This window comes from Trachypithecus francoisi, unplaced genomic scaffold (genome assembly GCF_009764315.1).
Source record: "Trachypithecus francoisi isolate TF-2019V2 unplaced genomic scaffold, Tfra_2.0 Lachesis_group1, whole genome shotgun sequence".
In the NCBI taxonomy this organism is placed as follows: domain Eukaryota; kingdom Metazoa; phylum Chordata; class Mammalia; order Primates; family Cercopithecidae; genus Trachypithecus; species Trachypithecus francoisi.
Window position 1 is genome coordinate 50,953,180 of NW_022681454.1, and position 25,935 is coordinate 50,979,114.

A 25,935-nucleotide genomic window follows, 5' to 3' on the forward strand; every position below is an offset into this window, starting at 1 on the left:
AAGGCATCATTATTTCTGATTTTAGGGGAAAAGTGTTCAGTTTTTCACCATTAAGTATGATTTTTTATACCTCAATTGAAGAAGTTCCATTCTATCTCTAGTTTGCTGAGAGTAATTAACATGAATGAATTTAGATTTTTTTATTAAATGCCTTTTCTGCATTTATTGAGAGGATCATACTGTATTTCTCCTTTTTTTTGTTAATATAGTGAATTTGCGTTGATTATTTTTCTTTTTTTTTGAAACAGAGTCTCACTCTGTCGCCCAGGCTGGGGTGCAGTGGCGCCATCCCGGCTCACTGCAACCTCTGCCTCCCGATTTCAAGCGATTCTCCTGCCTCAGCTTCCTGAGTAGCTGGGAGTATAGGTGCCCACCACCACACCTGGCTAATTTTTTGTGTTTTTAGTAGAGACAGGGTTTCACCATGTTAGCCAGACTGGTGTTGAACTCTCAACCTCAGGTGATCTACCTGCTTCGGCCTCCCAAAGTGCTAGGATTATAGGCATGAGCCACTGCACCCAGCTGCATTGATTATTGCTTTTCTATTGTTAAACTGTTTGGGGCAAACCCCATTTGAACATGGTGTTTTACTCTGTATTGCTGGGTTTAATTCTGCCAAAATACCAGTTATTTCATAAAATTTGGTACAAATCACATAGGATTTCACGTACATTAATTCTGTTGAAAGAGATAGTGAGATGCAAGGTATAAAGTAGAGCAGTTGTTTTTCTAAAACTAAGAGTAAGACTGTAACAATCGAGGAAAATTGGTGATTTGTTTTATTGCTATAGTATGAACTGACACTAAGCCAAAGCTTTCTGTTTTATAGAAATGTCTTTAGAAACATAGGGACATTCATAGTGAATATAATTTCCTAAGAATTTCCTTTCCTTTTTTGTTGAACTTGTCAGTTTATATTCTTACTAGTGAGTTATGAAAAACTTTATAAATGGACTTCAATTACTCTACCTGCCTTGAGAGTTGACAAATGCCTAGATGTTTTATGTGGACTCTGCAATCCAATATCAAAGCCTTTCTTCCCAACAGAATTTAAGTAATATAAACAAAAAAAAGGCATGGGGGAATGAAAATGTGCAGAGCAAAGTCCTTAGGAGTAAAGCAGTTTGAGTGACGATATAAGGGTTATGCTTGTGTTACCATTGAGGATTGTTCTGCGTTGTATTATCTGGGGCTATATATGTAGAGTGGTCTGTAAGATTGCCACTAGATTTCTCACAGTGAAATCTCTGCCTCTGGTGAGAGGTAAACGGAAAGTTCTGGTAAGAGGTAAAGTTCCAACTGGAGCCTTCAGGGAAGATGTGTTGTGAGTACTTAAAAATATTTAAGGAATAACCTTTACGTTTGTATAGAAGTGTGTGTATCTTTCTTTTGAGAGTGCCATACTCATTTCCCAAGGACCTCCAGCTTCTTCCAGTGCCTCTTGCCATGTCCTCCTATAGAAAGAGATAGCCATCCCAAGAATAATCCAGAAGGCATGGTGTAGTCAGCAATCAGCAGTCAACATAGTTCCCGTATGTATGAGACTCAGGGGTTTTGCTCTAGTGTGAGGACTAGAAAGAAAGGTCTGCACACAGCTCAGTGGTACATTTTAGGGACACATCTAATGTCTGTTTATGGAATGTATGAATATTCAAATGAAAGAATGTTTGCTAGTTTAACCAAAAGTTATGATGTCAGAACTACCTGCATGTGATAACTGTAGACACAGTGCAGTTATTCCTGGGATATAGATTTTAAACATTTGAGGAGTATGAACTCTTTTTTTTTTTTTAAGGGCTTGTTTTATTTTAATGGCTGATCTATGTAATCACAGAGGCCAGTATGTACAGACAAAGGGGGAGCTTTTATTTCTTGGTCTCTTCCTCCTTGGACAAAGTCTTGATGATCTCCTCCTTCTTGGCCTGGAGGCGCTCTTCACGGCGCTTGCGTGCTTCCTTGGTCTTAGACCTGCGGGCCTCAGCCTGGTCAGCCAGGAGCTTCTTGCGGGCCTTGTCTGCCTTCAGCTTGTGGATGTGTTCCATGAGAATACGCTTGTTTTTGAACACATTCCCCTTCACCTTCAGGTACAAGCTGTGATACATGTGGCGATCAATCTTCTTAGACTCACGGTATCTTCTGAGCAGCCGGCGCAGAATCCTCATTCTCCTCATCCACGTGACCTTCTCTGGCATTCGGGCATTGGCTGTACCCTTCCGCTTACCTATGCCCATGTGCCTGCCCTTGCGGCGGGCCAAGGTATTTTTCCGGCATCGCGCCCGGGAATGGACTGTCACAGGCTTGCGGATGATCAGCCCATCTTTGATCAGCTTTCGGATCTGCTGACGGGAGTTGGCATTGGCGATTTCATTGGTCTCATTGGGGTCTAACCAGACCTTCTTCTTGCCACAGCGGAGGACACTAGAGGCGAGCCTCTTCTGAAGCCTGAGCATACTCATGGCTGCGGCCGCAGCAGCGAAAGGAAAGAGCTCGAGGAGTATGAACTCTTTATTGATAAGGAATGTTAGGGGAATGAGAAAGAGAGGGTTAGGTGCTACAGGTTTAGCCTTATTAGGAAAGTAAGCAAAAGTCGGTGGTTCTTAAAGTGTGGCCTGTGTTCTGTGGATCAGTAACATCAGCATTACCTGAGATGTTAGAAATGCAAACTCTCAGGCTATATCCTAGACCCATTTACTCAGAAACTCCGGAAGTGGGGGGCCAATCATCGGTATTTTAATAGGCCCTTTAGATAAGTCTGAATACAGTAAGGTTTGAGAATGCTGGTATAGCACGTTGGCTCTCAACTCTGGCTGCAAACGATAGAATCACGTAAGAAGTTTTAAAAATATACTGATGGCTGGGCCCCAAACCAGATTGATCAAATTGGAATTTCTGAGAGTTGTGGACTTAATGTTTATTAACATTGGAGCAAGGATGTTTGTTATATATTCCCCAAGTGAATTTAATATTCAGTCAGAGATAAGAACCACTGACAGAGGGCACTGGTTTGACTGTATTGTTACTTTAGTTGTGGTTTTATATTTTTATTAAAGAAAAAACGTATATACAGAAAATTGTGTGTGCAACTTGATAAATTATTACAAGGTTAACATATCCATGTAGCCAACACCTGGGCCAAGGTATAGACCATTACCTGCACCTTACAGTCTCCTTGAACTTTCTCCTAATCACTATCCTCTCCCACATCCTCTCATGTGATCACTATTTTGACTTCTAACATTATTGATTTGTTTGGTAGGGCATTATTTTTAAAAAGTGTGGTCCTATATCATTGACATCAAGATCATCTGATATTCCTATTAAAATACATATTCCTGGGACCCACTTCAGACCTTCTGAAAGGATGGAAGTAGAAATTTCCAGTAGGGATGGAAGTAGAAATTTTAAACAAATTCTATATTTATTCTTTTGCACTAAAATTTGAGAACAACTGTTAAAACAATTATTGCTATCACTCATTGCGACTCTCCTATGTGCCAATCCTATTCCAAGTGTTCTTTATATATGCATCTTATTTAATTGTTACAACAACAGTCTGAGATAAATCCTGTAACTATTGCCATTTTTCAGAAAGTTGAACAGAGGCTCATTGAAGTTCAGTGACTTGTCCAAGATTATACTGCTGGTGAGAACTAGATGCAGTCTCCAGAGACTGCATGCTTAACATGCTTATTCTGTTTCCCTTAGGGAAAGCAGGTAAGAAATGTAGATGTATCAGAATAGCACTGCCCCATCACTGACCTTTTTTTTTTTTTTTTTTTAAATTGATCTGGAATTAGGAAATGTTCCAAATTTCTGTTGGGAACAACTCTTGTTCCCTCTCCCTTCTTTTGGTGTTCTTTTATTTTGCATACACTGTTCAAGATTCCCATATGAGGTCAGGTGCGGTGGCTCACGCCTGTAATCTCAGCACTTTGGGAGGCCAACTCAGGTGGATCACTTGAGGTCAGGAGTTCAAGACCGCCCTGGCTGACATGGTGAAACCCTGTCTCTACTAAAAGTACAAAAATTAGCTGGGCATGGTGGTGCACATCTGTAGTCCCAGCTAAACAGGAGGTTGTGGCAGGAGAATCACTTGAACCCAGGAGGAGGAGGTTGCAGTGAGCCAAGATCGCACCACTGCACTCCAACCTGGTTGACTGTGCGAGACCCTGTCTCAAAATAAAAATAAAAATAAAAATAAAAATAAAAATAAATAAAAAAAGATTCCCATGTGAGAAAATAAAAATTATCATTAAAATTTTAGTGACTTAAGGTACTGTCCCTTTAGATGGTTTCTTAAAACAAAAATAATTATTTAGTACTAAAAAGTGAAGTTTGGAATGGAGGATTTAGGCAATAGTAGATGGGCCATTTCAGGTGGAAATGGGATATGCTTTGGGGCTAGGGCCATATTAGAAATTACAGACCATATTTTGTGTGTGAGTGCTAGTACGATGTATCTCCTGGTCTGTTTGGTGGGAATGTCTGTTAGAAAGGAACTGCATTCTCATTTGCATTGAAATTTGAAAAGTAATACAACAGTTGAAATTCTTAGCTTCATCTTTTTAGTACAAGGGTTAGCAAATTATGGGCCCTTGGGGTAAATCTAGGCCTTGAGCTATGAATGGTTTTTACCTTGTTAAATGTAAAATTTAAAAAGACTATTGGCCTTTCTATTAGAACACTTGCTTAAGAACTGAGGACATTGCCTCTTGGCTTGCAAAACCTAAAATGTTCTGCTGGTATAGAAGATAATTCCAACATTGCAGTTTACACCAACAAAAAAGGGGTACAGTCATGTTTGTTTATAATATGAAAACATAAATATTTCTTATAAAACTTAATTAAAAAATGTTTGTTGGATGTGTGTGTGTGTATGTGTGTGTGTGCTCGCACATGTGTGTGTAAGCCAGAGGCCTGGGATCCTCCTCTTAGTCGTGTTTGAGTGTAACCCAATACGGCAGTCTCTGGACTGTGATTATTGACTGACAATCAGCCTACCTGAGCCTCCCTTGCAGTTAGGCAATTAGATGAACATCCTTCCCTGTAGCACATCTGTATGTTCAAGGGCCTGCTTATTTTCTTCCCAAGAAACCAGTGAGCACTGGGTAACTATACCTACAAAACACAGCATAAGATTTTATTGTAATCTCTCAGACAAGCCTGGAGCTTGTTAGGAAAAATAAACTCTCCAAACCGGTTTTTCTAAACTCCTCCCATTACTGATTGCCTTCCTCATATCAGATGTTGATCTAGGTCCTTTACATGGTCTCATTTAATTCTCTTGACTTCACTGTGAGATATTATTATCTTCCTTTTACAGATGCAGAAATACTAGACACAGAGACTTTTCTTAGAGCGTTGGCTCTGATTCTCCAACACGTGATGCAGGGATAGGGAAACCAAACAGGTGTTGGGCAGAAACACAGAGGAAATCTCTACATTGAATAATAACCTATGAGCATTATTATTTTAATGTGTAATTCATGTATAAATAGGAAGCCTCATTTTTTTTTTTCTGGAATATGCAAGCAAATTCAAAAACATCCTTTATGCCCAGCAGGAATTTCGGGAGCAGATACTTGCTTTGCTGTTTGCTGCTTATTTTCTATTTGTTCTGCAGGCCATGGCCACAGGCCAGCTCTATATGTAGGTGGGATAGAAAATGGCCCAAATGCTTGACTTCTCTGTAGCTACCAAGTGAGATTAAGGATTTGGGACATGGGGCTTCCTTCCATTCCCCCATCTTTTTTGCCTATTTACTGATGCATGAAATGCATTTAACAAGGGACAAAAACTTTCAATCACTAGTTGAAGATACATTTCTTAGCAGCAACTCCCCAATACTCTCATACCAATCCCTGTCTCAATTCTGGCACATATCATGCTGTGCAGAGAGGGACTGCAAGTTATACTTCCATGTCTGCAACATCCAGCACACTGTGAAGCCTAAAATAATTTGCTTATTAAATATTTGTTGAATGACTGAGAGCATACATTTGCACTTACGGAAAAATGACTGATACCAGAACTTTCCCTTATAACTGTTTTTGACAGGAATGAGTCTGGGTGCCTAATGGGTGAGGAAGGAGCTCCAGGAGAAGGGAAAAGAGCCAGAGAGAAGAGACAGAGAACACTAAAGCAAACTTAGTCTCTTTCACAATTTCCCTTACAGTCAACCTCATGTTGGCTAGCTGAAAATGGAGTGGTTTGAGCAACATGAGAAAAATCTCTTACACTTGTTCTTGTGCAAAATTAAGCCAATGGGTATAAGTCTTTCTGGTATCCAAAGTGCATAGCATGCTGCCTAGAAGTATAATAGTATCAAAACTAATGAAGCCTCTTTTGGAAAATGAGTCTTAGCAGAACACTTCAGTTTTGTGTGTTGGCAGAGTTTTTGTTTTTGTTTTTTCTTTTTGTCTTCTATGACTTGTTTTTAGGATTTGGAGTTAGCAGCCATCTACTTCACTGACTTAATCTGTAGTTCCTAGGGGACTGTTGTGAGGCAATGTGCATTGAACCTAGTAAGCTGGAATGAGTGGCCTGTCCACAGCAAACTGGAAGTGCTAGACTGGAAATGCTCAGAAATTAATCCCTCCAGGGAGTAGCCCTCAACCAATGAGTGATGGGAGTCTGAGGACAGATACTCCAGCCCCCCTGCCTCTCTGGGGAGACACCCTAGGTAGGTGTTTTATACTATTTCCCCTTTCCCATAGGATTCAGCTCCATTCACTTCCGGTGGTAACTGCTTGAGAACACAGTCTTTATTTGTAGCCTTTCCTTCCCCCCCCTCACTTTCCACTCACCTACTGGAGGTAGTGATTCTTGTGCTTCCTCTAGAAGCTTCTTGCATTTGAATTGTTGCCATGGGATCTGTTGAGAGAATGAGTGGCAGGGGAACCAAATGTGACAGAGAACCCAAATGAAGACAATGGGTTTTGCTCAGTAAACACAAGTATTTTGTGATCATCATTTAAAACAAGCTTGTCCAACCCTCTGCCTGCGGGCTGCATGTGGCCCAGGACAGCTTTGAATGTGGCCCAACACAAATTCACAAACTTTCTTAAAACATTATGATTTTTTTGCATTTTTTTTTTAACTCATCAGCTGTCATTAGTGTTAGTGTATTTTATGTGTGGCCCAAAACAATTCTTCTTCCATTGTGGCCCAGGGAGCCAAAAGTTTGGACACTTAAAAACTGCTGTGTGTGTGTGTGTGTGGTTTTTTTGTTTGTTTGTTTTGTTTTGTTTTGCTCTGTCGGGGGTGGGTAATGGAGGGACAGGAGTGGGCTGTATGGGTTTCCCTTGACACTTGACTTCCCTGGCTTACTGTGGGCTATTAACTCATTGGTGTTGAGGGGGTGAGAATCATTCTTGTCTACAAGTAACTGCATCATTCAGGAAAATCTCCTTTGCTTCACAGAGTCCTTTGCCATCAGCCTATTCATCAGCTCTGGTGCAGCTGATGTTGATGGCATTGCTCAGAGAGCCTCCTCGAAAAGCCCAGATGAGAAAAGCTATTTAGCTTCCATTTTAATCAGGTGCCAGTGCCTCTTTAACCTTGTCCTTGTGCACTTCCTTTTCCTCACCCGGCAGTGCACCAGCACTGGTGGATAAATAGAGCGTTTAGATGAGGGTAAGGGGTGAGGCTGCTCTGCTCCTTGCAATGTGTCTCCCTGAGTTACACAATGTGGGTTGCAGCCCTGTAGCACGGGACATAATAGGACAGCAGTGTCAGACATTACGAACGTGTCAGGATGATGAATTTACTATTACAATATCACCATTGGCAGCACACATAATGCACTATATCTCAATCAGTCCTTTTCCATGGTTACATACTGTGTGGAATCAAGCTATTTTTTTTTCTTTTGGTTCTGAGTGATGCTTGTAATGGTGGTGGTGAGAAGAGAGGCAGGAGTGGATAATTTTGGATAGCCTTGTGTAACTGTTTTTGGCAGGAGGCTAGGGGCTCTGGGGTGTGTGTGCGTGTGTGTGTATGAGAGAGAGAGAAACAAGAGAAACAAGAAGAGACAAAGAGGGAGAAAGAAAGAGAAAGACAGAGATGTGGGAAATGGGAACTGGGAGAGGGGAAAGAGGATGGAAGCAATAATATTATTAAAGTGGTTAAGCCTTAAAGTGAAAAGTCTTTATTAGAAGCCATTTAGGAAACTTACACCACATAAGAATTTACCTGTACTCCCCTTCCAGCGCCAATTTGCTCAAACCTAGGGTGGGAAATTGGAAGCTGTTATTTGCAACCACTGCTGGGATATCAACCTGGAAAATGATCTTTAGCATCTCGTGTTTTCTCTGTTGCTTTCAGCTCTGCCGTGGACCCTCACTCAGCTTGTGGCTGCTGGTCACTGCCTGGAACCCTTAGGCACATCTCACTGATACACGGCTGCTCCCCTCCATAGGATAAGCAGGGATTTTGACCAGGGCGAGGCATCCTTTCCACGGCTGCCGTCTTCCTTTATTCTCCATTGCATTGTCAACAACAGACACAGGGCGATAGGAGTGTCTCTGACTTACTTTGCTGGAAAGTTGTGGGACAATTAAAGGAAATTAGAGGGTATGAGTTGAAAACTTAAATCTGTGTGATAAGTATGACCTTTCAGAGGGTCTATGAGAAAAACATCAAGAAATGAAATTCTTCACAGTAGGCTCCCTGTAGCAGGCCAATTGATAGTTAACCAAAGATGTCAGATTTTAATCCCTGGAGCCTATAAATGTTACCTTGTAAAGAAAACATGTTTTTGCAGATATGATTAGGCTAAGGATCTTGACATGGGGAGATTATGCTGGATTATCCAGGTGGGCCCTGAATCCAGTCACATGTGTCCTTAAAAGAGAGACAGGAGATTTTGCACAGAGAGGAGAAGCTGATGTGAAGATGGAGGCAGAGATTGGAGTGATGTAGCCTCAAGCCAAAGAGTGCGAATGGCTGCAAAGCCTTGAAGAGGCCAGGCCCAGGTGCTTCCTGAAAGCCTCTGGAGGCAGCATTATTCTGCTGATGCCTTGACTCCAGACTTTTGGGCTCCAGAACTGTGAGAGGAAACATTTGTATTTTCTTTTCTTTCTTTTTTTTCTTTTTCTTTTTTATTTTTTATGGAGATGGAGTCTCACTCTGTCACCCAGGCTGGACTGCAGTGGTGCGATCTCAGCTCACTGCAACCTGTGTCTCCCGGGTTCAAGCAATTCAGTGTGGTCCAGGGTGAACAGGGGTCTCTCTTTTGTGTCCTCTTTTTTTTTTCTTCATGTTTTTAAATCAATTTCTTTGTTTTTTCTTTTTTTAAATTATACTTTAAGTTCTGGGTTACATGTGCGGAATGTGCAGTTTTGTTGCATAGGTATACATGTGCCATGGTGGTTTGCTGCACCTATCAACCCGTCACCTATGTTAGGTATTTCTCCTAATGTTATCCCTCCCCTAGCCCCCACCCCCCAAAGGTCCTGGTATGTGATGTTCTCTTCCCTGTGTCCCTGTGTTCGCATTGTTCAACTCCCACATATGAGTGAGAACATGCGGTGTTTGGTTTTCTGATGTTGTGATAGTTTGCTGAGAATGATGGTTTCCAGCTTCATCCATGTCCCTGCAAAAGACATGAACCCATCCTTTTTTATGGCTGCATAGTATTCCATGGTGTATATGTGCCACATTTTCTTTATCCAGTCTACCATTGATGGACATTTGGGTTGATTCCAAGTCTTTGCTATTGTGAATAGTGCTGCAATAAACATAAGTGTGCATGTGTCTTTATCGTAGAATTATTTATAATCCTTTGGGTATATCCCCAGTAATGCGATTGCTGGGTCAAATGGTATTTCTAGTTCTAGACCCTTAAGTAATCACCAGCTGTCTTCCACAATGGTTGAACTAATTTACACTCCCATCAACAGTGTAAAAGTGTTCGTATTGTTCCACAACCTCTCCAGCATCTGTTGTTTCCTGACTTTTTAATGATCGCCATTCTAACTGGCTTGAGATGGTGTCTCCCTGTGGTTTTGATTTGCATTTCTCTAATGACCAGTGATGATGAGCATTTTTTCATATGTCTGTTGGCTGTATAAATGTCTTTTTTGAGAAGCATCTGCTCATATCCTTTGCCCATTTTTTGATGGGGTTGTTTGCTTTTTTCTTGTAAATTTGTTTAAGTTCTTTGTAGATTCTGGATATTAGCCCTTTGTCAGATGGAGAGATTGCAAAAATTTTCTCCCATTCTGTAGGTTGCCTGTTCACTCTGATGGTAGTTTCTTTTGCTGTACAGAAACTCTTTAGTTTAATGAGATCCCATTTGTCAATTTTGGCTTTTGTTGCCATTGCTTTTGGTATTTTAGACATGAAGTCTTTGCCCATGCCTATGTCCTGAATGGTTTTGCCTAGATTTTCTTCTAGGATGTTTATGGTCCTAGGTCTTAGATTTAAGTCTTTGATCCATCTTGAGTTGATTTTTGTATAAGGAGTCAGGAAAGGATCCAGTTTCAGCTTTCTACTTATGGCTAGCCAATTTTCCCAGCACCATTTATTAAATAGGGAATCCTTTCCCCATTTCTTGTTTCTCTCAGGTTTGTCACAGATCAGATGGCTGTAGATGTGTGGTATTATTTCTGAGGGCTCTGTTCTGTTCTATTGGTCTACATCTCTGTTTTGGTACCAGTACCATGCTGTTTTGGTTACTGTAGCCTTGTAGTAAAGTTTGAAGTCAGGTAGCATGATACCTCCAGCTTTGTTCTTCCTACCCAGGACTGTTTTGGCTATGTGGGCTCTTTTTTGGTTTCATATGAAGTTTAAAATAGTTTTTACCAATTCTGTGAGGAGTGTCAGTGGTAGCTTGATGGGGATAGCATTGAATCTATAAATTACTTTGGGTGGTATGGCCATTTTCACGATATTGATTCTTCCTATCCATGAGCATGGAATGTTCTTCCATTTGTTTGTGTCCTCTCTGATTTCCTTGAACAGTGTTTTGTAGTTCTCCTTGAAGAGGTCCTTCACTTCCCTTGTAAATTGGATTCCTAGGTATTTTATTCTCTTAGTAGCAATTGTGAATGGGAATTCACTCATGATTTGGCTCTCTGTTTGTCTGTTACTGGTGTATAAGAATGCTTGTGATTTTTGCACATTGATTTTGTATCCTGAGACTTTGATGAAGTTGCTTATCAGCTTAAGGAGATTTTGGGCTGAGACAATGGGGTTTTCTAAATATACAATCATGTCATCTGCAAACAGAGACAATCTGACTTCCTCTCTTTCTATTTGAATACCCTTTATTGCTTTTTCTTGCCTGATTGCCCTTGCCAGAACTTCCAATACTATGTTGAATAAGAGTGGTGAGAGAGGGCATCCTTGTCTTATGCCTGTTTTCAAAGGGAATGCTTCCGGTTTTTGCCCATTCAGTATGATATTGGCTATGGGTTTGTCATAAATAGCTCTAATTATTTTGAGATATGTTCCATTGATACCTAGTTTATTGAGAGTTTTTAGCATGAAAGACTGTTGAATTTTGTCGAAGGCCTTTTCTGCATCTATTGAGATAATCATGTGTTTTTTGTCATTGGTTCTGTTTATGTGATGGGTTATGTTTATTGGTTTGCATTATGTTGAACCAGCCTTGCATCCCAGGGATGAAGCCAACCTGATCGTGGTGAATAAGCTTTTTGACTTGCTGCTGGATTCGGTTTGCCAGTATTTTATTAAGGATTTTTGCATTGATGTTCATCACAGATATTGGCCTAAAATCCTGGATTTTTTTTTTTGTGTGTGTGTGTGTGTGTGTGTGTGTCTCCGCCAGGCTTTGGTATCAGGATGATGCTGGCCTCATAAAATGAGTTAGGGAGAAGTCCCTCTTTTTCTATTGTTTGGAATAGTTTCAGAAGGAATGGTACCAGCTCCTCTTTATCTCTCTGATAGAATTTGGCTGTGAATCTGTCTGGTCCTGAACTTTTTTTGGTTGATAGGCTGTTAATTATTGCCTCAATTTCAGAACCTGTTATTAGTCTATTCAGAGATTCAACTTCTTCCGGGTTTAGTCTTTGGAGGGTGTATATGTCCAGGAATTTATCCATTTCTTCTAGATTTTCTAGTTTATTTGTGTAGAGGTGTTTATAGTATTCTCTGATGGTAGTTTGTATGTCTGTCGAATCGGTGGTGATATCCACTTTATCATTTTTTATTGTGTCTATTTGATTCTTCTCTCTTTTCTTTTTTATTCATCTTGCTAGCGGTCTATCTATTTTGTTGATATTTCAGAAAACCAGCTCCTGGATTCATTGATTTTTTGAAGGTTTTTTTTTTGTCTCTATCTCCTTCAGTTCTGCTCTAATCTTAGTTATTTCTTGTCTTTTACTAGCTTTTGAATTTGTTTGCTCTTGCTTCTCTAATTCAATTAGTTGTGATTTTAGGGTGTCGATTTTAGATCTTTCCTGCTTTCTCTTGTGGGTATTTAGTGCTATAAATTTCCCTCTACACACTGCTTTAAATGTGTCCCAGAGATTCTGGTACATTGTGTGTTTGTTCTCATTTGTTTCAAAGAACATCTTTATTTCTGCCTTCATTTTGTTATTTACCCAGTAGGCATTCAGGAGCAGATTGTTCAGTTTCCACATAGTTGTACGGTTTTGAGTGAGATTCTTGATCCTGAGTTCTAATTTGATTGCACTGTGGTCTGAGAGATGGTTTGTTATGATTTCTGTTCTATTACATTTGCCAATGAGTGTTTTACTTTCAATTATGTGATCAATTTTAGAATAAGTGTGATGTGGTGCTGAGAAGAATGTATATTCAGTTGATTTGGGGTGGAGACTTCTGTAGATGTCTATTAGGTTAAGAGCTGAGTTCAAGTCTTAGATATCCTTTTTAATTTTCTGACTTGTTGATCTGTCTAATATTGACAGTGGGGTGTTAAATTCTCCCATTATTATTGTGTGGCAGTCTAAGTCTCTTTGCAGGTCTCTAAGAACTTGCTTTATGAATCTGGGTGCTCCTGTATTGGGTGCGTATATATTTAGGATAGTTAGCTCTTCTTGTTGAATTGGTCCCTTTACCGTTATGTAATGGCCTTCTTTGTCTCTTTTGATATTTATTGGTTTAAAGTCCGTTTTATCAGAGACCAGGATTGCAACCCCTGCTATTTTTTTTTTTTTTGCTTTCCATTTGCTTGTTAGATCCTCCTCCAACCCTTTATTTTGAGTCTATGTGTGTCTTTCACGTGAGATGGCTCTCCTGAATACAGCACACCGATGGGTCTTCACTCTATCTAATTTGCCAGTCTGTGTCTTTTAATTGGGGAATTTAGCCCATTTATATTTAAGATTAATATTGTTATGTGTGAAGTTATGTGTGAATTTGATCCTGTCATTATGATGCTAGCTGGTTATGTTGCCTGTTAATTGATGCAGTTTCTTCATAGCATTGATGGTCTTTACAATTTGGCATGTTTTTGCAGTGGCTGGTACCGGTTGTTTCTTTCCATGTTCAGTGCTTCCTTCAGGAGCTCCTGTAAGGCAGGCATGCTGGTGACAAAATCTCTCAGCATTTGCTTGTCTATAAAGGATTTTATTTCTCCTTCACTTATGAAGCTTAGTTTGGCTGTATATGAATTTCTGGGTTGAAAGTTCTTTTTTTTTTCTTTTTTTTTTTTTTTAAGAATGTTGAAGAAGAAACTCTCTTCTTGCTTGCAGAGTTTCTGCAGAGAGATCTGCTGTTAGTCTGATGGTCTTCCCTTTGTGTAACCCAACCTTTCTCTCTGGCTGCCCTTAACATTTTTTCCTTCATTTCAACCTTGGTGAATCTGACAGTTATGTGTCTTGGGGTTGCTCTTCTGAAGGAGTATCTTAGTGGTGGTCTCTGTATTTCCTGAATTTGAATGTTGGCCTGTCTTGCTAGGTTGGGGAATTTCTCCTGGATAATATCCTGAGGAGTGTTTTCTAACTTGGTTCCATTCTCCCTGTCACTTTCAGGCACAGCAATCAAATGTAGATTTGGTCTTTTCACATAATCCCATATTTCTTGGAGGCTTTGTTCATTTCTTTTCACTTTTTTTTCTCTAATCTTATTTTCTCACTTGATTTCATTAATTTGATATTCAATCACTGATATCCTTTCTTCTGCTTGATTGAATCAGCTATTGAAGCTTGTGAATACTTCTGGAATTTCTCGTACTGTGGTTTTCAGCTCCATCAGGTCATTTAAACTCTTCTCTACGCTGGTTATTCTAGTTAGTCATTCATCTGATCACTTTTCAGTGTTTTTAGCTTCTTTTTGATGGGTTAGAACATGCTCCTTTAGCTCAGAGAAGTTTGTTATTACCAACCTTCTGAAGCCTACTTCTGTCAATTTGTCAAACTCATTCTCCATCCAGTTTTGTTCCCTTGCTGGTGAGGAGATGTTCTTTTGGAGGAGAAGAGGCATTCTGGTTTTTGGAATTTTCAGCCTTTCTGCTCTGGTTTCTCCCCATCTTTGTGGTTTTATGTACCTTTGATCTTTGATGTTGGTGACCTACGGATGGGGTTTTGGTGTGGATGTCCTTTTTGTTGATGTTGATGCTATTCCTTTCTGTTTGTTAGTTTTCCTTCTAACAGACCCCTCAGCTGCAGATTTGTTGGAGTTTTCTAGAGGTCCACTTCAGACGCTGTTTGGGTATCACCAGTGCAGGCTGCAAAACCACAAAGATTGCTGCCTGCTCCTTCCTCTGGAAGCTTCATCCCACAGGGGCACCTGCCTGTATGAGGTGTCTGTCGGCCCCTACTGGGAGATGTCTCCCAGTCAGGTTGCATGGGGGTCAGGGACCCACTTGAGGAGGCAGTCTTTCTGTTATTGGAGCTTGAACACCATGCTGAGAGAACCACTGCTGTCTTCAGAGCTGTCAGGTAGGGACGTTTACGCCTGGAGAAACTGTCTGTGGCCTTTTGTTCAGATATGCCCTGTCCCCAGAGCTGAAATCTAGAGAGGCAGTAGGGCTTGCTGAGTTGTGGTGGGCTCTGCCCAGTTTGTGCTTCCCTGCCACTTTGTTTACACTGTGAGCATAGAACTGCCTACTCAAGCCTCAGTAACGGCAGACGCCCCTCCCCCTACCAAGCTCCCACTTGATTAATCTCAGACTGCTTCACTAGCAGTAAGCAAGGCTCTGTCGGTGTGGGATGCGCCAAGCCAGGCATGGGAGGGGACCTCCTGGTCTGCCGGTTGTAAAGACCATGGAAAAAGCGCAGTATTTGGGCAGAAGTTTACCGCTCCTCCAGGTATAGTCACTCATGGTTTCCCTTGGCTGGGAAAGGGAAATCCCCTGAACCCTTGTGCTTCCTGGGTGAGGCAATGCCCCATCCTGCTTCGACTCACCCTCTGTGGGCTGCACTCACTGTCCAACCAGTCTCAATGAGATGAACCAGGTACCTCATTTGGAAATGCAGAAATCACCTCTCTTCTGCATTGATCTTGCTGGGAGCTGTAGACTGGAGCTGTTCCTATTCAGCCATCTTGGAAGTGATCCCCTTGTGTCCTCTTTAAGCTCTCACAACAATATGAGTGAGTGCAGTTGCTCCTGTTCATTCTCTGATCTTACATGCATGCATGCATGCATGCATGCATGCGCACGTGGACACACACACACACACACACACTCGTTTTAGGGGTACACGTGAATTCTCAGAGAGTGCAGTCTAAACTCATATGGAGAAAGAAAAAGAACCCATCCCTAACTGCCTTGTAATTTGTAAGGTGTGATGCTTTCCACAGAGTCAGGCAACTATACTATTATGCCAAATAGAGTGGATTCCTTTCCTTTCTTCTCCCTTCCAAATTGCTTCCCTTTGGGATCTTGTGGAAACAGAGGGTCTAGTGCTGGACCACTGGGCTACTGGTGACTGTCCCCTTAGTTACCCAAAGGTGAGCATTGAGATTATTGCCTTGAGAAGGATTCCATTAAAATATTAGTCTAGATTTTGCAAGGCAGAAGGCAGGTAACTGACTTACTTTCCAGCTTAGTCAGTTGACTGGGACAATGGGACTGTGGTCAGAAGGGCTGGGAGAGAAGAACTAGTTCCATCATAGAAGCAGGCAGAGGAAGCTCTGCTTTGCTTGGGGGTTGTGTTGCCAGCTGATGGTGTGGCACGATTTAAAGGAGGGCTAAGAGCTCTCATGCCCAAAGATACCCTAACCTCTATACCAGTCAAATTCTCACCATTACCAAGAGCTCGGTATGCTACAAATCTGGTTGTCTGGAAAGCAAAGTGGAGCCTTGGTCATGCTGTCTTTCTCAAGCTCCTCTCCCAGAATACCTTAACTATGTTTGAGAATGTCCATCTCTTAACATCTCTGCTGATATTGTTAGAGATTTTTTAATCTTGTGTCACTCTTTTATGTAAGAAATATATGTGAAATACTCTAATTTTAATTCACATTTCTTTGATTACTAGTGAGATTAAACATCTTCTCATGTGTTTATTGACGATTTGGGTTTTTTTCTTCTAGAAATTTCCTATTAATAGCCTTTGTTCTTTTTCTATTTGTGTAATTTAGGTTTCTCATATTATTAATTTGTAGAAATCCTTTAGGTATTCCTGAATATATAATACAAATAGTTGTTGATATAACTTCTCCCAGTCAGTTGCTTGTCTTTTCTCTTTATTTATTTTTTTAAGGGGGGGTTATATGAGATTTTATATGTTTATGTAATTAAATTTATTAATCTTTTTTTCCTTATGGTTTGGCTTTTTGTATCTCATTTAATAAATCTTTCCCTACCCTTAGATCATGATATACGACTATATTTTCCTGTAAAAGTTTCAGAGTTTTTTTATATTTAAGTATTTTAATCCATGTGGATTTTAGTTTTTTTATATAATATAAAGTAGGGATATACATTACATATATATATTTCCATTTGGAATCCATGTTTTAGAGTTATTTATTTGGATTATAATGCCACCTTTATATGTGAGTGTGTGCATATATGCATGTGTGTGTATATATATGTATATACGTGTATATATGTATATGTGTGTGTTTGTGTGTGTATACATAAATTATATCATATATAATTTATGTTGCTGGGTGCAGTGGCTCACGACTGTAATCCCAGCACTTTGGGAGGCTGAAGTGGGCAGACTGCTTGAGCTTAGGAGTTCGAGACCAGCCTGAGCAACTTGGTGAAACCCTGTCTCTACAAAAAATACAAAACTAAGCTGGTGTGGTGGTGTGCACCTGTAGTCCCAGCTATTTGGGAGCTGAGGATCACTTGAGTCTGGGACTTTGAGGCTGCAACGAGCCGAAATCATGTCACTGCACTGCAGCCTGGGTGACAGAGTGAGACTCTGTCTCAAAATAATAATAATAAAATCAAACAAACAAAATGAATAAAGTGTCTGTTCTCTTCCATTGATCTGTTTGTCTATTTCTGCCCTAATACTCACAATTTTAGTAATTACAGCTTAACAACAGTAAGCCTCCATATCTAGAACAGTAAAATTCCCCTTCTCCTCTAACTTCTTTAAAATTATCTTGACTATTATTTGCCTTTTACCATATTTTTGCATGTTTTAACATAATTGAGAACATGTTACATATATAATTTCATAACCTGCTACTTTTCACTTAACTTGATAACATATGCATTTTCAAATGTTATTAAAACTCTTGACATTTAAGACAGCTGAATAAAATGCGATGCGGCACACAGGGAATAGCATAAGCTGTATCGTATTTTATTTAACCATTCCCGTATTGCTAGATAGTTGCTTTATTTCCATATTTTCTTGTTATAAATAATAGTGCCATAGTGAACATCTTTGTGTATAAAGTTTTCCCATCTTTAGGATGATTACACTAGAATATATTCTCAGAAATAGAATATAATTAAAATTTTATTTTTAAGAGAATTAAAAATTCTCCCCAGGAATTTTTGAGACCGTACATTTAACCAGTCTTTATTAGCACTGAGTACTCTAATTTTTTAATTGAAAGATAAGCTCATCTTGTTTAATAATTTTGCCTCTAGCTGGCTCTGAAAAGACCAAATTTTCTGACAACACTGAGCAGTATTCCTAATATTGAGGAAGGAATGGACTAACAGTAATTGTTTGCATGGGGTGGCATTTGAATGAGAGAGAGAAGGGCTTGAATAAATTAATCCCAAAGTGATTCTTCTATTTTCATGTCAGGAATGAGGATATTTCTGTTGATAGTTAACTAACTATTCTCATTTCTTCCTCATGTTCCCTGATTTCATATGCAGATTTTAGAATATAGGGCTTTTTGACAGATTATTTAAATCCCAGTGAGATGGAACAGCATTCAGATTGTTTATAATGACTATCATCAGTGGCAAATTAGTTTAGCCTGTCTCAGAGTATTCTGTTTGACAGCTTCATGTTTATTTCACACTATAGAGGCTGAAAAAGAAAACACGTGTAAAAGAGAACTTATTTTATTTGTCATTTAATTAAATGAGTAAGAAACACAATCAAGATTGCGTTTAGGACCCTGTCCTGGCCACAAAAAGAAGCTGACCCTGAAAGATGAAGCCAATTAGAGTTTCCTAGCAGGTTTGCTTTACTATTTTGTTTTTGACATACTAGTTTCTTTTTTATTGAACTCTGTCAAATTTGTATTTTTCTAGGCAGGAAATTTAAGAAATAAACAACTCATGGTAATTGCATGATTGCTTGACCTTTAGAATGTGTTATCTGTGACCTGTATCTTCTAGCCATGGGTTTTACAAATGATGCACTTTTACCTGTTACTTATTACAATCAAAAGGTTAAGAATATTTTTTAACAGACTCATCCTTGCGCAGGTGCCATGCTAATCTTCTTTGTATCATTCCAGTTTTAGTATATGTGCTGCCAAAGCAGGCATAAGAATAGTTTTAATGTTTCTGCAAATTTGCCTCTTGATGATCTGCTTGGATACTACTCTTTCTTTAGGGTCAACAGATGTTTTGTTCTAGGCCTGTCTGTTTCACCAGCTTCTAGTCAATGTCTCTAATTAGTACAAAGTAGTATTGGTAGCATAAATGGAACACAATAAGAAAGAGGGATTTATTCATAGGAAACATGTTATAATTTGCTTCCAATAATCTGGTTTCACAAAGAGAACATGGGTATGTAACTGGGACTGGACATTGATCAACAATGGGAAAGCAACCATTCACCAAGCTGAACTGCACGGGGGGTAGTGTAGGGAAGAGATTAGGAGAAGGGCTGCCTATACCAGAAACTGCCTGGATTTGTATGCTGATACCACTATATACTAGTTGTGTGATCTTGATCAAATTTCTTAATCTCTCCGTGCCTCAGTTTACTCATCTGTGAAATAAAGTTGTAAAGATTAAATTAGTTAACATTGTGTACATTGTGTGGCACATGTAATTTCTCAGTAAATATTTGTGATTATTATTAGTTTCTATGTGGAATCTTGAACAAAGTCCAAAGGTGGTGAACACATTGGGTCTCAGGGAGACTTCTGGGGTCTCAGTCTATTCCAAAAGAATTACATGTTAGTGTCACAGGTTGAGTTCCCTTGGAAGCAGCCTCTGAGATTAGCATGCAGGAACTGTTCTGAGATTAGCACTAGAGACTGTTCTTGAGAATATCACCCGAGGAAGGGAAGAAGCAGATCGGGTGGAGGGAGTTGTTGGGCTGTGATGTTGTCTTAACAAAAGCCTCAGCTAGCCACGTGGGAGTCTGAAGCTGGTATGGCTCTTAAGAGTTGTTCTGAGTTGGGGCTAGAGGTGGAGGCCTTTATATTCCTCCATCAACCAGTCAGTGGCTGTGGGCTTCCCCAGGAAGCCAGTGTGACCTTGGGAGCAGAAGGCTGTCTATATCCAAGGTGGTTCTGGAAGAGGGCTGACAGCTGAGGACAGAATGTCAGCAGCACTCCCAGCAGTTGGGGGAATAAACTCTTCAATCCTGAAGGCTTACTGGGGTGGTACATCACAGTATCCACTGTAGCCAGAGTTCCATCATGACCTTTGAGGTCACTGACTCCAACCTCACCTCCCACTCCTGTCTCACTTGCTCATCTGGTATTTAAGCCACCTCTACGTGCCTACCTTACTGCACTTTGTCCCCACTAGTTCATTCTTCCATAGCTACTCCCCCTGTGGACCTTTAACTTTCTTGTCACTGTCATCCACTGTTTGTTTTCTTTTTCCCTGACCTCCTGGTCAGATCTTCACATTCATCCCTGACCCCTGACACACAGTCATCCTCTTCTGTTTAGGTCTACTCCCATTCTAGGCAACTTCTCCATGTAAATGACCCAGTTAACAACACACTGGTTTCACAGTTCTTCATCACCCAGATTAAGTCAACTTCTTTCCATCATCATTACCCGCTCCAGATCAAGCCAACTCTGTTTCTCACCAGGACAGCTGCATTTGCCTTTCCAGACCCACATGTGCCCCAGTTTAAGCTGTTCTGCAGCATTGGGAGTGTTTTCAAGACATTGATGATGTCTTTCCTGCCCTGCTTAAAACTCGTAAGTGACTTTCTGTTGCGGAGAGAATAAACCCTTAACCCATGGGCTGCAAGGCTGTCTATATCCACGTCTCTGGTTGCGTCTTGCACCACTATTCACAGTGTACTCTGCGTTCTGGCTGTACTGACTTTCTAATTTATTTGAAAACTCCGTGATCCTCTTGCTGTCTTTGCGTGTGCATTGCTCTCCATCTCTAATAAACCCCCACCTCATCGCCTAGTCAATACATGCTTCATACTTCAGAAGCCATTGAATCATCTCTCCCTTAAGGAAGACTTCCCTGATTCTCGAGACTGTATGGGGCCTCCTATTACAGGCTCTGGAAATACGTTTCCTTCTTCCCAGAACTTAGAACAAACTGCAATCATATATTTGCATGGTTTTGATTAATATTTGTCTTCTCCTCTAGCATATCTGGAACTATTTGCCCTCAGATCTATTCCTTGTACTTTCCCTGGTTTGAACCTTGTTGCAGGCTATGGCTCCCAGCCTCCTGAGTCTATGAGCTTCAGACTGGGTTTGCCTAGTGTCAGGCAATACCAGGAAATTGGGGATTGGGGAGAAGAAGGAAGAGCTCTGACTCTCTCACTCTTTACTTTCACTACAGCTAAAAAACAGTTATATAGAAAATGCAGAAGCAGAATTTATAGATCTGTGTTTTATAGCAGTCTTTCATTGGAAGATTATTATAATGTGTATTTAATGTGTATAATACTGTGTATTTCCTTCTCTTTCTTTTCTTCCTTTCCCCCACTATTCCCCGCTCTGTTTTCTTCCCCTCCCCTCCCTTCCCCTTCTCCTTCCTTCTTCCCTCCCTCCCTCCCCTCTTCCTCCCTCCCTCCCCTCTTCCTCCCTCCCTTCCTTCCTTCTCTTCCTTCCTTCTTGCCTGCTTCCCTCCCTCCCTCCCTTCCTTCCTTCTCTTCCTTCCTTCTTGCCTGCTTCCCTCCCTCCCTCCCTTCCTTCCTTCTCTTCCTTCCTTCTTGCCTGCTTCCCTCCCTCCCTCCCTTCCTTCTCCCCGCTCTCCCTCCTTCCCTTCCTTCCTTCTCCCATCCCCTCCCCTCCCCTCCCCTCTCCTCCCCTTCTTCCCTCCCTTCCCTCCCTTCCTCCCTCCCTCCCTCCTTTCTCTGTTTCCAGTTTTCTCTGTTGTCTTTGGAGTTGAGCCCAGTCTCTGCCCTCCACTGCAAAACCCCATTGCAGTGGTTCCTACATCTATCATGATGGTCCTGAATGAAGTCTGCCTTACTGTTCTTTGCCAAGTGTCATGAACAATTTTTTCTTTTGGAGATGACAAGATAAATTAATAAGAAAATTAAATTAATTAATTAATTAATTAATTAAGGAAAACCCCCAGAAGGAATACAATACTGGGGCTGGGGTGGCTGGAGTTTAGTTCTGGCTTTTTGCATTTTATATAATGTCAGTTGTAAGCTGTGATCTGATCTAAGCCAGTTTGTTTTTGCATAAGTGTGAGCCAACTATATATACAAAAAAAAAGATACAGCCAACTGTATCTTTTTCTTTGATCAACACCAGTTATGCAAAAACAAACTGGCTTAGGTCATAAAATTTATGATATTTTACTGGTATTTTTTGGGGGTTGATAATGGTAACCACCAAAAAGTTTAAGATGGGCATATCTATATACTGGTATCAGGTTACCTTGACAGCAAGTCCAAGTCTTAAGATCAATTTCTCTACACACACAGGTTTTATATATAAGAACTTATTAGCAAGCAGTCACAAAAATTGTGAACATCAACTGATTTGTAAAGCTGATGGAACCTTACACTGTCCTATTAGCTGTCACCATGACATCTAGTATGTACTTATAAAAATTAAAAAAAATTTTAAAGTTAGTTGCAGAAAAAATAGTTCTTAGTAGAAATTTAAAACAAATGATATGGAGTGGCAAGTCTTATTTACTGGTGTTTATTTAAACCTTTCACTGTCCAAAAAGAATTTAAAGTGACTTATAGGGAAGAATAAAGATACATATGAAATAGTTCACAAAAACAAGAATGAAGAGGAAAATTATAAAAGAAAAAGGGTGGAAATAAATATGCCAACCATAAAACTCCTATAAAGATTTTCAATTCAGATTTTTTCCCCTGAGCACCAGATTCACATATCCTGTTGCCTATTGGATTTGAATTATGATATTTGTACTTTGAGACAGGGTTGAATGTATGTTTGCATTAGTAAATTTAGGTTGTCCCTTAAGTTTTATCAGTTACCCTAACCAGAAATCCACATCTGAAGTGGGGCGAGCTAGTACTCTAATCAAGAAGCCCAGTTCCAGCACTATACAGTTGTACTATTAGACATACTTCCGTATCTTTTTCTTTGATCAACACCAGAGCTTTAATTAGCATAATGAATGTTAAAAACAGAGTTTCACTGATAAAATTAATAGCCTAGAGGATGTTAGAAATGAGATCTCAATGGAGAAATTAGTGATATTTTACTGGTATTTACTGAATAAAATATGTACTTTGGAGACACTCCTCTCTCTCATAAGACAGAGTGTAAGAAGATAGCAAAGTCCATAGTCTCAATCTTTATGAACAATACTTGAGATTTAATGTCTACATAGTCTTCTGTCCAGTCTTTGGGACTGAGGACTCTAGATACCTAATGCAGTTGCCATAGGTGAACCTTTTTTTTTTTTTTCTTGAGACAGAGTCTCGCTCTGTCGCCAGGCTGGAGTGCAGTGGCGCGATCTTGGCTCACTGTAACCTCCACCTCCCGGATTCAAGCAGTTCTCCTGCCTCAGCCTCTTGAGTAGCTGCAACTACAGGTGCATGCTACCACACCTGGCTAATTTTTGTATTTTTAGTAGAGATGGGGTTTCACCATATTGGCCAGGATGGTCTCTGTCTCTTGACCTCGTGATCCGCCCACCTTGGCCTCCCAAAGTCCTCAGATTACAGGCGTGAGCCACCCCGCCTGGCCAGGTGAACTTTTTATGAGAGTGTCTGTCTAGAACCATGGCACCTACTGGTGTCTCCCTACTCACCTGACCTCTCTGGGATGCACTTCTTTTTTAAATTTTAATTTTTATGGGTATAAGTAGGTGTATATATTCATGGGGTATGTGAAATATTTTGATACAGGCATACGGTGTGTAATCACATCAGGGTAAATGGGTATCCATCACCTCAAGTATTTATAATTTCTTTGTGTTACAAACATTCCAATTATACTCTTTTAGTTATTTTTAAATGTACAATAAATTACTGTTGACTGTGGTCACCCTTTTGTGCTATCAAATTCTAGATCTTATTCTTTCTATCTAACTGTATTTTTGTCCCAATTAATCATCCCCACTCCTCTTCCCACCTGCCACTTCCCACCCTTCCCAGCCTCTGATAAACCATTCTTCTACTCTTTATCTCCATGAATTCAATTGTTTTAATTTTTAGCTTACACATAGGAGTAAGAACACGTGAAGTTTGGCTTATTTCACTTAACACATGTCCTCCAGTTCCATCCATGTTGTTGCAAATGATAGGATCTCATTCTTTTTAAGGCTGAACAGTGCTCCTGTCTATATACACTACATTATGTTTTCTTTACCCATTTGTTTGCTGATGGACACTTGGGTTCTTTCCAACTCTTGGCTATTGTGAATAGTGCTGCAGTAAACATGGGAGTACAGATACCTCTTTGATATACTGATGCCCTTTCTTTTTGGTATATACCTAGCAGTGGGATTGCTGGAAAATACGGTAGTTCTATTTTTAGTTGTTTGAGGAACCTCCATAGTGTTCTCCAGGGGGCTGAACTTATTTCCATTCCCACCAGGATCAGAGGATTCCCTTTTTTTCACAATCTTGTTTGTGTTCATTGGTCCCTATCTTTTGGATAAAAGACATTTTAACTGGGGTGAGATGATATCTCCTTGTAGTTTTCATTTGCATTTGTCTGATGATCAATGATTCTACAACTAACTTTTAAGACTATGTGCAGGGTATTTATTGTCCCTTCTATTTTCTTTCTATTTATTTATTTATACATACTTTAAGTTCTGGGATACATGTGCAGAACGTGCAGGTTTGTTACATAGGTATTCACATGCCATTGTGGTTTGCTACATCCAAAACCTGTCATCTACATTAGATATTCCTCCTAATGCTCTCCCTCCCCGAGTCCTCCACTCCTTGACAGGCCCTGGTGTGTGATGTTACCTTCCCTGTGTCCATATGTCCTCATTGTTCAACTCCCATTTATGAGTGAGAACATGCAGTGTTTGGTTTTCCGTTTCTGTGTTAGTTTGCTGAGAATCATGGTTGCCAGCTTCATCCATGTCCCTGCAAAGGATATGAACTCATCCTTTTTTTTTTTTTTTTTTTTTTTTGAGACAGAGTCTCGCTCTGTCGCCCGGGCTGGAGTGCAGTGGCCGGATCTCAGCTCACTGCAAGCTCCGCCTCCCGGATTCCCACCATTCTCCTGCCTCAGCCTCCTGAGTAGCTGGGACTACAGGCGCCCGCCACCTCGCCCGGCTAGTTTTTTGTATTTTTTAGTAGAGACGGGTTTTCACCATGTTAGCCAGGATGGTCTCGATCTCCTGACCTTGTGATCCGCCCGTCTTGGCCTCCCAAAGTGCTGGGATTACAGGCTTGAGCCACCGCGCCCAGCCTCATCCTTTTTTATGGCTGGATAGTATTCCATGGTGTATATGTGCCACGTTTTCTTTATCCAGTCTATCATTGATGGACATTTGGGTTGGTTCCAAGTCTTTGCTATTGTGAATAGTGCTGCAGTAAACATAAGTGTGCATGTGTCTTTATTGTAGAATTATTTATAATCCTTGGGTATATTCCCAGTAATGGGATTGCTGGGTCAAATGGTATTTCTAGTTCTAGATCCTTGAGGAATTGCCGCACTGTCTTCCACAATGGTTGAACTAATTTACACTCCCACCAACAGTGTAAAAGCATTCTATTTCTCCACCTCCGCCCAGCATCTGTTGTTTCCTGACTTTTTAATGATCGCCATTTTAGCTGGAATGAGATGATATTTCATTGTAGTTTTGATTTGCATTTCTCTAATGACCAGTGATGATGAGCTTTTTTTCCATTTGTTTGTTGGTAGGTCTACTTTTAGTGCTTTAAGGAATCTCTACTTTGTTTTCCATAGTGGTTGTACTAGTTTACATCTCCTCCAGCAGTGTAGAAGTGTTCCCTCTTTACTACATCCACGCCAACATCTACCAGTTTTAATTTTTTGATTATGGCTATTCTTGTGGGAGTAAGGTGGTATCACATTGAGATTTTGATTTGCATTTCCCTGATCATTAGTGATGTTGAGCATTTTTTCTATGTTTGTTGGCCATTTGTATATCTTCTTTTGAGAATTTTCTATTCATGTCCTTAGCCCACTTTTTGATAGGATTGTTTTTTTTTTCTTGCTAATTTGAGTTCGTTGTAGATTCCAGATATTAGTTCTTTGTCAGATGTT

At 40.3% G+C, this 25,935-nt stretch overlaps 1 protein-coding gene and 1 non-coding gene across 2 annotated transcripts; both read right to left on the bottom strand.

The window, feature by feature from the left end:
* Window positions 1-1,779: 1,779 nt before the first annotated feature.
* Window positions 1,780-2,496, bottom strand: LOC117085399 (60S ribosomal protein L19). Its single transcript, XM_033214289.1, has one exon. It carries the CDS (start codon window positions 2,454-2,456, stop codon window positions 1,866-1,868), a length of 591 nt encoding a protein of 196 aa, XP_033070180.1. The 5' UTR covers window positions 2,457-2,496; the 3' UTR covers window positions 1,780-1,865.
* Window positions 2,497-18,745: 16,249 nt separating this feature from the next.
* Window positions 18,746-18,848, bottom strand: LOC117086446. The gene has a single exon (XR_004438358.1). It is a non-coding gene; the product is annotated as a U6 spliceosomal RNA (small nuclear RNA).
* Window positions 18,849-25,935: the final 7,087 nt, after the last annotated feature.

What these genes read in the sequence shown, in the direction of transcription:
- LOC117085399 (XM_033214289.1), bottom strand. Translation starts at nt 2,456, where the DNA reads ATGAGTATGCTCAGGCTTCAGAAGAGGCTCGCCTCTAGTGTCCTCCGC.